General features: G+C 46.7%; 1 protein-coding gene across 4 annotated transcripts in view; it reads left to right on the top strand.

The window, feature by feature from the left end:
• The window catches only part of LOC147666724 (nucleus accumbens-associated protein 2-like), a 418,781-nt gene that overhangs the window by 385,492 nt on the left and 19,885 nt on the right, over positions 1–13,404 (top strand). For all 4 annotated transcript variants that reach the window (XM_086948923.1, XM_086948925.1, XM_086948926.1 and 1 more), the window contains 2 exons: positions 9,966–10,071; positions 13,267–13,364. In XM_086948923.1, coding sequence (XP_086805049.1) covers positions 9,966–10,071; positions 13,267–13,364 — 204 coding nt within the window. The remainder of the gene's footprint in view (positions 1–9,965; positions 10,072–13,266; positions 13,365–13,404) is intronic.

The following is a 13,404-nucleotide window of genomic DNA, read 5'->3' as shown; positions in this document are numbered from 1 at the left end:
CTCCATTTGAGAGCAGTCTTGTAAAACGTATCCAGAGGGGAGTTGGCCTTACAAGTGAATCGTCGGTCTATCGTCTTGCCAGACTCATTGACTTTGTGTGCTTCGACAGTGACTTATGAATGGTAGTTTTTGTGTAATGTGCATTACTCAACTGGGAGGATGGGCAGGAAGGGTGTATAGTTTAGATGCAGGACACTTAAGGTTTTCCACAAAATATCTCTTGTATTTTCAGATGTAAAGAGTGCTCAGCATGAAAATTAATAACATTTACATTTGTAGATCTTGTCTCGGTCTGCCATATTTTGCTTGGTGGCCCTGGGCAGGAGCAATTTGTGATGGGAGCCCAGTTTTGAACAGGAGTCTCACCGCACTGTGGCCTGGCAGTCCTGTAGCAGACAGGGTGGCATCTGATGGATTTCCAGCTAGAGCCTACTGCGGCTCTGCTGTCAGAAACCCAGCAATTCCCCCATCTCTAAATGAGGTGGGAAACCATGACTTGGCTGGGAGGAAAATCTGCCAATTTGTGTCTGTGCTGCTGCACTGCCAAACTTTAAATGAGGCCCGAGAAGTTCCTGCAGGTCCTACAACAGTAGAAAAATGGCCAGAGTAAATGGACTGAGTGAACTTGTCCTCTTCCCACTCTGTATACTCTGACGTCTAAGCAATGCCTGTCAGATCTTAGAACAGAGAGGTCCAGCCAGTCGCTCATCCTGATCTTCATTTGTCACAAAGACACTACATGGTTCCATCTTCTCTACACAATCCTGTATGTAGTTCCAAAGCCTCAGTCACATGCGTCACATAAATCATTTACCTACCAATTGTGTTGTATGTTCTAGGCATTACTTGTCTTTTCTCATAGCTCTGTTGCCCCTTTGTTTTGACATCGATGAACCATGTGTAGTTGTTGATGTGCGGATCGCACAACCCTGGGAATACTCAAATACCGGTGTCTAGTTCTTGCAGCATTGCTATTTGTGAGGGGACTGGAGATAGTAGTGTTATTCTAAAACTAGGGACATCGGCGATGAACATTGAATTTGGGTTTATTGGGCACCTTAACATCCCTCCCCAATCTCCATGAATGCTCTTATCCCCTAGCAAGTTCTTGCTTCATTCTCTTAATTGTGGGTTTCCCAAGAAAACAAAATGACAGATTCATACTAGGACCATGGTACCCTCACATTGCAAAACAACATCAAAGCTACATAGTAGGCCTACAGTAACATCTTTACTCCCCACAAGTCTACAGCATTCACATGAAGTTAGCTTCACCGTACAACACCTTGAAGTGCACAATATAGTATTATAGTCATGTACCTGGCTAACAATACTTTTAAAACAGCTGGTCAAGCCATGCAAAGGAAACACAAATAATGTATCCCCACAAAGAGTGGTAAGGTTGTTTCAATTCGCACACACTAAACAAAGCAAAGATCTCGATTGAACCTATTTTTGCTTTCACATTAACCAACACAAACAATAACTTAAGTCCATTCTTAACAACCACAATACTGAAAAAGGAGGCTTAGCAGCCCATACTACAGAGTGGGGTGACTGCACCTCCAGCTTAGCCCCAGAGTACCTCTTCTTGCCTGCTGACTCATTGGGGAACAGACGGACCATACTGGGCTTCCTTCATCTCGTTGAGGCGGCCTCAGTAGTCTGGGAATTACCAAAGGATCCGTGAGTCGGCGTGCTAGCTTCTGATCAAGGGAATACCTTCTCTCCAGCATGTGGTGTGGATGGGGCCCTGGTGGGTCTGCTCTGGTGGCAGCGGCAGTGGTCATGGGGATCTATGCAGCACGCTGAGCCCACAGCACTCTGGCAGTGCTGCACATTTTAAAACCGGTTGTTGACCATGTTGGTAGGTCCTTTGCTGAGGGTAATCCAACTAGATCCCACAGGAACAGTGAGGGGCAAGCCAACCCTTCCCTGAGCAGCACTGGGGGCACAAGCAGTTCACTGAAATGAAAATGAATGAAAATTGCACTTGTATAGCGCTAAACTACCCGGAGGCCTCGTAGCGCTTGTGACTGAATTTGCTTAACGCAGGCTCAGGGCAGGTCAGCAGAATTTGACATACAAGTGTTCACTGGCAGCAGGCCAGCACAAAGAAGCTATTTGTGAGGTGACATTCTCTCCAGCAGCCTAGCAGGCAGGCGGGCCAGCACTACAAACACACTGTCCCAATGGCGGTCCCTCCTGGCATCACAGTAGTTCCTGGTAATGTGCAGCAAGTAGAGCCAGCAGCGTCTGTTTACAAGCCCCACGCAGTGTCTAAAAGCATGGGGTCTGAGCCCCTGTACTCAAAATGTCCTTAATGTGAAGGTAACTTCAAAAGAACCTTAGTGCACAACACCCCCTTTCAACCCCAACCCGGACTCCAGACATCAGAAGGGGTAAACAAGCCCTCTGTGTGAGGGCAGTATACAGCCTATACAAATGGAAGTGTGCCTGCCTCCTCCTCTCCCAGGCCAGGATGACCATTATTAGTATGCAGATGTAACCGTTACGCCCCAAACTTCCTGTGTGATGGTGGTCTGGAAAGTATGCACACAGCCTAGCTGTCACTCTTCCATAGATGTGGATTGGAGTCTGGCTGCTAAGCACAAAGAGTCAAGCACTTAGATATGACCTCTTTCTAAAAGTGCAATTTCTACAGTAGTAAAGAAGTACAGAAAAAAACACCAACAAGCAGGATTCATCACCACTATTCCAAACATGGCAACACTACTCATTCTCCTTTCAGTTCAGCAATGACCACTAACAGACATATAAGGGAATTCCTAATGCTAACCTATGAGAGGAGCAGCAGTCACAGTAGTGAACAACGAAATATGGTGTTTGTCACTACCAGGACATGCCACACAATAATGGCACTTGTCCCACCTTTTACCAACACAACATCTTGGCCACAGGGCTACCTAGTGCCTACCTTAGGGGTGGCCTATATGTAGTAGAAGGGTTGTGTCAGGCTTGGCAAGTGGCTTTAAATACCAAGTCAATGTGGCAGTTATCTGAACATGCAGGTCCTGCAGTGGCAGGTCTGAGACGGGTTTGAAAGGGTGGCACAAGCTGAGCTGCAAGCCCACTAGTAGCATTTAATATACAGGCCCTGAGTATATGGGATACCATTGTACAGGGGACTTGCAGGTAAATTAAATATGCTAAACAGGTGTAAGCCAATCATAACAAGTTTAAAGGAGAGAGCACATGCACTTTAACACTGAATAGCAGTGATTAAGTGCCCAGAGTCCTAAAGCGTACGAAAAAAGATCTGTAAAAATACTGGAGGAAGGCAAAATGTTTAGGGATAACCCTGTAAAAAGGGCCAGATCCAACATCCGTAATGCAGGCATAGATCTTGGTAGTAGCCAAGGCTATTGACACCCGAAGGGGCAGCTCTCCTCTTTTTGTTACTCCTCTGATTAACTTGTCATTGCAGGTTAATGCTTGGTTGGTAGGAGGCAGGGCAGAGCATTTCCTCCCTCATTGGACAACTGTCACATCACAAAGCTGGGTTTTTTACGATGTTTCAAATGGGCTTTGCCTTGCCTTTCATTTCCTCCCTGGTTCATTTTATGCCTACATCAGCCTGTCTCTCATGCCACAATCATGCTGCATGGAGGTCAACCTTCTGCAGATCAATTGTGCACTGAAGCGGGTGCTAGCTTGTGAGATAAAAGGGTGCTATTCGTGCTGCTTCCTTGTACCAAAATAAAGTGGAGGTCTCAGTCTTATATTGGACCTCCAGCCACTGAAGACCTTTCTGCAGAAAGAAAAATTCAGGATGCTGCCTCTGTCCCAGTTTCTGCTCTGGACCCCGGAGACTGTGGTGCGTTCCTGGACTTTAGTCGTGTTTTTACATATGCTTATCCTGCAGGCGGAAAAAGTGATAGCAGTCATCGTTGCTAACTTTCGCAGTTTGGGGATACATGTGCTCCTGTACTATGACTGGCTGCTCATGGCGGCCTTGCCGTAGTCCGTCATAGACCACCTCCAGACAACTATGTATTCCTGACATCTTTAAGGATTTTTACCAAATAGCCGAAGTCCCACCAGTGCCCCATGCAGAGAATTTCTTTTCTGGGGCTGTCCTGGATATGGTGTATTCCAAGGCATTTCCACCACCACTTTCTGTCCACGACTTTAAGGATATGATCCTGATGTTTTGGGCTTAATCCTGGTTCTGAGGTGAGGATTGCGCGAAGGCTTCTTGGGATACTTGCCTCGTGCATCTTCCTAGTCCTGAAGGAAATAGCCTTCACAAAGGCTGTTACAATACATTACCTTTACCATGCATTAGTCTTGTAGGAATGGACTCCATGTACTTTAGGTACATACCTGATTGGGTATTGGGTCAACTTTTCCAGACCCCTTGTATAGTGTACCATAGGTACCCAGGGCATAGGTGCATCCAAGGCCTAACAGGGGCTGCAGCATGTATTATGCAACCCCTGGCTGGCCATCCAAACTGACACCACAGGCTGATCACTCAGCTTGGGTAAGGTGGTGTAATCGCCCCTTACATAGATATAGTATATCTATATCTACCTTATATATAGACACATAGTAACCTATAAGTCACTCCTATGTATTATGCCACCCCTGGCTGTCCATCCAAACTGACACCACAGGCTGATCACTCAGCTTGGGTAAGGTGGTGTAATCGCCCCTTACATAGATATAGTATATCTATATCTACCTTATATATAGACACATAGTAACCTATACGTCACTCCTATGGCAGGCCTTAACAATCCTGGAGGCAGAGTGCTTGGTTTCATGTGAAAGGGTGCCCTAGCGTGAGCTGAGCCCATCTGCAGCTTTCGGAACCATCTCCTTATAGCTGTTCTATGATATAGCCATACCATATACTCTTAAGTGCATTATAATCCTCGCGGTTAATTCTAACTTTGGTTTGGCTTTATCAAAACATGTCGTGTAAGGTGTCAAACATTTTGGAATATTACCCCCTGCCAGTCCTGGCGGCGGGGGTAGCATTCCACCCTTCTAGAGGGAGAAGACATGTAGTTACTGCTTTAACCGGTTAACGTTAAACAGAGCCTTAGCATCACAAAATGGATGCTGCTGCCACAGACACGAGTCTGACCTCCTGGTCTGACCTCCTGCTGCTGGACTAAACTCCGGCAAGGGAGGCCTGGACAATAGTGTATTGGGGCAGGGTGTGTTGAATGGAAAGATGCTTTTCCAGACACTGCCTGGGGCACACAAGGTGCTCCATGCATAGCCCGGTTCAAACCAGTTGCTGGGGCACTCCAGCCCCGCTCTGGCGCGAAACTGGACAAAGGGAAAGGGGTGTAACCACCCCCTTCCCAGATCCACCCATAGGAGGGACCTAGCAGGTAATCCAACCCCTAAAATCAGTATAAAGATGGGAGCTGTGTCTAGAGACTTTAGATTATCCTGGACTGAAACTCTGAACCAAAACTCTTGGACCTTCGATGTTCTAGATCGACTAGAAGACTGAAGACATCTCCCTTGTGGTCAAGGAGTGACCACCCTGTGCAAACAGGCACCACCAGCAACTTGCCGATTTGCTTTGTCGACGCTCCTGCTGGAACCCGAAGACTCAGCGACTCAGGAACTGGACTTCCAGACTTCTCCGACTCCGACCCACATCCACAGCAAAGCTGAGACCCGTGGCGGATACGAGAGACGTGGGACCGGACACCCTGGACTTCCTGCATTTTGCTAACTGCTCGACTTCCGAGGTACCCTCGCAATTGTGCATTGGGGTATGAGAAGCCCCAGACCCGAGCGCCATTTGCACCAAAGGTTAGCCCTCCACACTCCACGAGTGCCGCGTGCGGCCTTCTCTTGCATTCCAGCTCAACGCGTCTTCCCGGTTGCTAGCCCGCTGGCTAGTTAGCCCTCCACAGACTTCCTATTGAATTTACACCGCTGGCCTGGTTGCTCCAGGCTTGCTCCTGCTTCACTGCCAAGGAGAAGCTCCCCAGACCTTGCTGGTCTGAACTGAAGCCAATCTTCACTTCCTGCGTGGATTGCGGTTGCCAAGGCTTGTTGGGTCCAATCCGGATACCGACACCGTAGTTAACTAGATCCTTCGTGGGACAGCTCGAATCCAGCTCCTGGTCGTGGTCGACGCCTCCTGGTCTTTGTGGCTGCGGAGACCAGCTTCACCTCCTCACCTGAGATCATTGCGACATCGCCTGGTTCCTTCCTGGTCATTGGCTAGTGACCCAGACTCTGTCCCCTCTGCTTTCAGGTTCTTCACTTCTTCGATCCACTCTTGGATCCACCCGGACACTCTTCCACTGGCCGCCTGCAGCACTTCTTTTGCAGATCTCCATTGAAAGCCGACACGAAAAGACACCAATGCACCCGGCTTCCCTGGGTGAGGTAACTCGAGTACTCTGGTGCTCCCATGGGTATTGACTCTTCAAGTGGCCTAGTTAAAAGGGGTTTCACCATAGTCCACCCGGAAGTGTCCTTAATCAGTAACTTTGCAACTTCTTCGTTCTCCATTATAAGTCAATGGTAACTCGCGACTGTGTTTAGACACGGCACGCGTCTCCCGTGGGTCTCCTACCTCCTAACCTTTGGTTGTCTAGTGTAGCCCTGGCGATTCCCTAGGCCTATTCATTATTCCTGAAGTGGTTCTTATACCACTTACTAACATATGGTTTGTGAGGCCCCTAGGGCAAACTGTATTTGTGCAACTTATCGTATGCTAATTGAGTAACTTGGGATGCACTTCGATCTCTGACCTCATAAAGAAGTCAGGGGGGTTTTCTTAGAAATAAATACATATATATTTGATATATACCTTGTGTGGTGTCCTTTCATTTGGTATTCAAGGGATTATAATTGGTAAAACAAACAGCTTTACATGCTCTTTGGAGTTTAGCCTAAGACTGCTGGTCCATGCTACCACTAGGATAGCTTGTCTATAAGGTTGACTTTACAACCATCAATAAGGGTCGTTTAGACTGGTGCAAGGTGCCAATTAGAATAGTGGACATTGTATGCCAGGCTAACTTCTCACAAGTCTTTACAATGCATGTCTTTACCAATCAAAATTTTACCATGCATATACCTTTACCACGCATGTCTACATATATTAGTGCAAGGCTATGTTTAGAGTGGGTAGGGGTATTTGGGTGGCTGGGGTATTTTTAGGGTGAGTAAGGGTACTTGGGTGACAAGGGTATTTTTAGGGTTTAGGATGGGTAAGGTTGTGGGTAGGGGTATATATATATATATATATATATATATATATATATATATATATATATATATATATCCATCCCAACAACGATTCCTCTCCTCGAGGAAACTTGGAGTCGCACAAAACAAAGTTGTAATCCACCAAGAAGAGTTCTTATTTGTTTATTCTTTTATCCATGGGGTAGCAAAGCAAATATATATATATATATATATATATATGAGTTGGGGCTCGTATGCAGGCATCACTGCTAGCAATTGCATTAACGAACCACCATTTCAAATTCACACTGGAAAAACAAGCCACCTCAGTCGATATTTATTTGGCGGAAAAACAAAGTATAATGCGTTTCGACCACACTGAGGTCTTGATCACATGACCTGTGATGTGGTTGGATATAAAAAGGCTTCATTCTTACCTGCAAAATACTTTTTCTTTGTAAAGGCATGCATGGTAAAGGTATATGCATGGTAACATTTTTCATGGTAAAGAGATACATTGTATAGACTAACGCGTGGTTAAGACTGCGTTAAGTCGCATGGTTCTATCCTACATCCTTTCCTGAAAACAAGATGGAAACGTGCATGCCTTGCTAAGCAGCATCTGGTTTTAGTGGGCCCAGCACCAGGGCTCCCTCTCCAACTCCATCCACATCTAGCAAGAAACGGTTCAGGATTTTCTGTGGTGATAGACAAATGTCAGTCTTACCTGCAGCAGACTTCTGTCCCTCCCTCATCCAGATTTCACAGTTGACAGGAGCCACTGCAGGGGTGGAGGGTCATCTCACACAAGTGGGCTACCATGTTTATTGGGAGAGGTGTGGGAATGTTGGGTGGTAGAATTGTGTGGATCCGTAAAGATGCCGGAAGTGTACCTCACAGAAATGTGGGTAAAATGTGTACTTTTATACAAAGTTTGGCGTCTACAGGGCATTCTGGGCAAAAAGCTAAAATGAGATCCATGTAAGCTACACCACCCTGGACTACCTGGATATCTGTGGTGGCAGAGTCCGAACAGTGCAGCCATTCGGCCTATCAAAAATGTGGATTCACCCCACTCTGCCAGTCCACATGTCAAAACTGCACACAAATGAATCCAAATTTCCTCTTGCATCCCATGGGGATTGGGTTGCTCTGTGGCCCCGTTGGGCAGAAAGACTGTAGGGATAGGTGGTTGGTCCAGTACTAATGCAGCCTCCCCACATCCTTTATTTTTTCCCTAAAAATACATCTCTGTTGTCTACTGGGCTTTCTGATCCATTGAGGACAGAATTGTGGTAAACGTCTCATTCTACCCCAACTGAGGACAGAAAGACTCCCGGGACCATCCTAGGATCGGCCACCCTAATCCCTTCTTTTCATCTTTTACCCTGGTGTCTAGTGGACTTTCTGCTCCCCCCCCATGCAAGATAGGTTGGGGTTAAATTTCCTCTGTCCGCCCTTGAGGGAGGAAAGACGGTTGTGCCTGGTGAGAGGGAGGAGTACAGATCTGTAATTGTTGCCCATCCCCAGACAGCAAATAAAGACACTCCCTAATTAACTAGTGGGCGTTCTGCCCCGAGCCCGTCATGGTGGCTAGACTGGGTATAAACAACACTTCTTCAGGGGCATGCTGGGGTGGGGGGGGGGACATTCACCACCCTCAAAACAGTAAATAATACATTCCCTGGAGTTCTCGTGGGCTCCCTGCCCCCCACCGTCACTCCAGGCGGAAGGAAGACTGTTGCCTTTTCTGGTGCTGTCCCTGCTTTTGTTCTTGTAGTGGAACCAGAAACCTTGACTAATTGAAAGCAAGGAACACACAAAGTGTTTCTTGCACTTAGAAAAATCAATTTGCCCCCCTCCCTCTTTCATTATATAGAATTAGAACATTTTGTTTAACTATTCATCAGCTGTCCTTTGCCAGAGTACATCCTCAAATGGCTCTTTGCTGCTTGGAGGCAGAGAAAAATTGGTGTGACTGGAAGTTCAGCAGCACCGATCAATTTTACGGCACCTGTTTAAATCACTAGGTCTCTTCCGGCTCTCTCCGGGAGCTCCCGGTGATGCGTAATGGTGGTATTTTGACAAAGGTGCCAGGAAATGGAGTCGGATTTGGATCGCACTCGAAGACGCCAGATCTAATTATAATAAATGCAAGTTCATGAAAAATGCCCAGCGTTTATTAACAAGAAAATGTTACTGTATTATTAATTCATCACCAAATGCGCAAAGCTATACATTTTACTGGGACCTTCGACCCTTCTGCAGCGTACTGCTAGGGGATTTAAACGGTTTTCTGCCCAGGCTGGTGGTTTTAGTATTATTTTGTACAGGCAACATCTGGAATGTTTTGAGAAACCTCACTCATGTAAAGACCTGGTTGCACGAAAATTAATTGAGGAAGTGACGTCACTGGCCTATTGCCCTCTGATGGCATCACTGGAAGTGCGATCATACGGCCTTTGATCCCTTTCAACTTGAGGCTTGGACGTGTAGAGAACCAGCAATTGACAATTGGCATAAGTATCCTGCTGCCAACACTAGCAAAAGACTCATCCCTGCTTTCAAAAGAGGCGAACAAAGGAGAGTTAATCTCAGGAACTACACACTGCCCCCTAGTGGCAGCAGTTGTCATCACTCTATGATGCTTCTCCTGCATTACATGGCCTTGTATCCGGTCCTGATTCCTTTCAGTGGCTTAGACCTTGGCCAGATATCAGGGTGCAGGGCCACAGCAATTGAAAGCTAACAATTGTTATTGTCTCTTCCAGGTTCGGCTGTTTACATCACTCGAGGGCAGCTCATGAACTGCCACCTTTGTGCCGGCGTCAAACATAAGGTTCTCCTGCGGCGGCTTCTGGCCACCTTCTTTGATCGGTAGGTATCCCAAGTATGCTGGGTAAAAATCATCTGCTGTACAAGCCGCTCTGAAAAGGAATTAATGAAATTTTCCAGTACTTAGGGTCTGCCGCCTTGCCCAGGAGCATTATTTCTGCAGCTCAGTAAATTGTGAGTGTCTCTATCTATCTATCTATCTATCTATCTATCTATCTATCTATCTATCTATCTATCTATCTATCTATCTTTGCGTCTGCAGGTCAGTAAAGCAGTATCTCTACGTTGTTGTGGCTCTTTCCTGTACCCGTTGTGTGCACACTGCACCCCTCAATGTCCTCTTCTGGATTGACATAAAGTCCACTGAGATCATCCTTAACAATCCTCCATCTTACACTGAACCTCAATCTTGCTGATTCCTCACTTGTTACTCATTTACATACTTGTTACTTTTTGCATTCATGTAAACTCTTGTATTTTTGAGCCAAGATTATTACACAAAACAAGCATTGGCAAAACCACCATGTCTAGCTTATAAGTAATTTATCCACAGTCACTCATCCATGCATTCATGCACCTAATCATTCATTGTCCACGTACTTAGTCGCTCAGCCGTGCACTTCTGTATTTAGGGGCTCATCCTCTGATTTACTCATCCTAGCTTTCATCCATCCTCAATATTACACTACCAAACTCACCAGTCAGTGAAGATACTTACAGGTATCAGTCAAAATTATTGGCTTTGCTGCTAATGTGGGTGTGCTTCCGACAGTGTGTGATGGCTAGCCTTTGAGGGGTGGAATAAACTGCTAGTCTGTGAGAGTGTTGTCAGTAACTTCACAACTCCTACCCTGTGAGAGGTGCAAGAGTGCTCTGGGTAGTGTGTTACTGTGAGTCTGTGTAGCATATTCGACTGCTACTGTGTGCTGGCAGTAGTGTCAGACTGCTCCTCTGTGAGGGTTGCAAGTGCTAACAATGCATAAATGCTAGTCTGTGATGGGTGTGAGAGTGCTCCTGGTAATATGTGACTGCTTCTCTGACTAGTGTGGGAGTGCAGTCAGTAACGTGAAACCCACACACATTGCTTAAGTAGAGTGTGACTGGTCACTGGCGATAGTCCTGATGGTAGTGCAGGACTGCTAGTCTGTGATGGGTGTGAGAGTGCTTATGGTAACAAGTGACTGCTTCTCTGACTGGTGTGGGAGTGCAGTCAGTAATGTGAGACCCTCAGACAGTGCTTCAGGTAGAGTGTGACTGGTATCCTCTTAGGTATGTGATAGTCCTGCTGGTAATGCCCGACTGCTAGTCTGTGATGGGTGTGAGAGTGCTTCTGGTAATATGTGACTGCTTCTCTGACTAGTGTGGGAGTGCAGTCAGTAACGTGCGACCCTCACACATTGCTTAGGTAGAGTGTGACTGGTCACTGGCGATCGTCCTGCCGGTAGTGCAGGACTGCTAGTCTGTGATGGGTGTGAGAGTGGCTCCTGTATTTAGGGTCTTCTCTTCCATCCTGCTTTTATTGAGGCCATGGCTGAAGACCCCTGATGTACTTATTTAACAATGGGCACTTCTGACTCTTGAAACAACTACTGGGAAGAAGGGGCATTAATGGCCCAGGCTGTTGATTTATTTAGAGAATCCATCTATGCCCGGCGACAGCTGGTAGGCTGCCGTCACTCATCGAGCAAGGACCATTTATCCCCCCCAGCACATCATATGTACACCGGGTTGTGTTGACTGGTATCAAGAAGCACCAGCCTCTCACTCATCTGGCCCCAAGACCCTTAGTGCTCAGCCACGTTCACTCTCTGCTCCTTAATTCAAACTCCAGCCTCACATGAACAGATGTGCTCCAGTTTCTTGCACCCACTCTCAATGGCGGCGGCCTGTCCCAGCGTATGAACTCAGACGACAGTCCAGCTCTCCTGCTCCCAGGTAGTATTAACAGCGAAGTGTCCTTCATGCTCAGGGTGCTTGTGCACTGCACTTGAGCTTGACATTAGCAGCTGGTCGGCCATCATTTGGAATCGGTATATTTTTTGTGCGTTTAATAGCATATATTTGCACACGCATTAAAGTGTATTTATACCAGTTGCTACAACGCTGCAGTGGGTCAGCAATAGAGCAAAAAGATCCTGTAAATAGTTGCTGGTCGTCAGTCTGCACAGTAGTCCGATCTCTCCAGTGCTCACTAAGTGCAGATAAATAAGGAATACGGCCCCATGACTAGGGCTTGGGAGGATTTACTGCCAGCCCTCAAGGGCGTAGAGGAGGGAAATCCCAGGCTCCATACAGGGAGTCAAAGCTCCAGCAGTGAGGTAGGATGAGTAGCATAACACACAAGTGAAAAACAGAAGGGCATGCCCAGAACCGTTTGGCTTTACACCACTACCTTACCCGCCCATGACGGCTCATATACAGAGGTGTTGGTCTTCTGGGATTACTATCCCTGCCGTGCTCCAGGGACCAAAAATGGGGATGGAGCGGGCGACATAGAACCAGCGAGAGAGGGCGGGATATGAGCAGCTATCCCTACTCCCCCCCACCCCCTTATTAAGACTGGGACAATTGGTACAGGATGGAATTGAGACACTCCAGCTTCCTTCCCCAGGGTCTTCAGAGATTGAGACGTGATTGGGTGTAAGGGGTCCCTCTTGTATGCCTACTGTAATAGTGCATTAGGAAGATGTAAATGCCAATGTATTTGAACAATAAAATGTATTTAGAAAAAAAGGACTGATAAGTGGGGAAAAATGTCTTACCTCCTCTTAATGACCTGGGTTATTTCAGTGAATTTCAAGAAGAGTGCTCGAGATGTCGGGCGCAGGGGGTAGTCCTAGAATCAGCAATGTGTAGCTGCTGTTTCTTAACAAATATTTACCGGGGAAAGAGTGAATAGAAGATTTGTGGCAAGTCATTCAACTCACTTGGACACTAACATGTTCCTTCCCTGGAACAGGAACAGGATGTACACCCTCAAAATATGGAATTCCCCCCCCCCCCCCCCCCCAACTCATGCTCCCAGACTTTAAAACAAAGACTAAAATTGTTGCTGTTCCTACCCCTCTCCCCCTCCACCCATCAGACAATAGCTCACTTGTCTTAGAAACAGAATTGTGCGCACAAAAATGATACACATATAGAGCATATAGCTTTGACCAGAGGCACAGTTTCTATGAAGGTGTGTAATTTTTCTTTAGTGAAGCCTAATTAAGTGAGATTTTGTGTCTTTCGCAGGAACACGCTTGCAAACAGCTGTGGGACCGGAATCCGATCGTCCACCAGTGACCCCAGTCGCAAGCCACTGGACAGCCGGGTACTCAATGCAGTGAAGTGTAAGGATCACTTATTTACAACAGTTCAACACCTTGCGTA

The sequence above is a fragment of the Lissotriton vulgaris genome, unplaced genomic scaffold, assembly GCF_964263255.1.
Source record: "Lissotriton vulgaris unplaced genomic scaffold, aLisVul1.2 SCAFFOLD_334, whole genome shotgun sequence".
Taxonomy (NCBI): Eukaryota; Metazoa; Chordata; class Amphibia; order Caudata; family Salamandridae; genus Lissotriton; species Lissotriton vulgaris.
The sequence above is the reverse complement of the archived record's forward strand: the minus strand, read 5'-3'. Positions and strand labels throughout refer to the sequence as shown.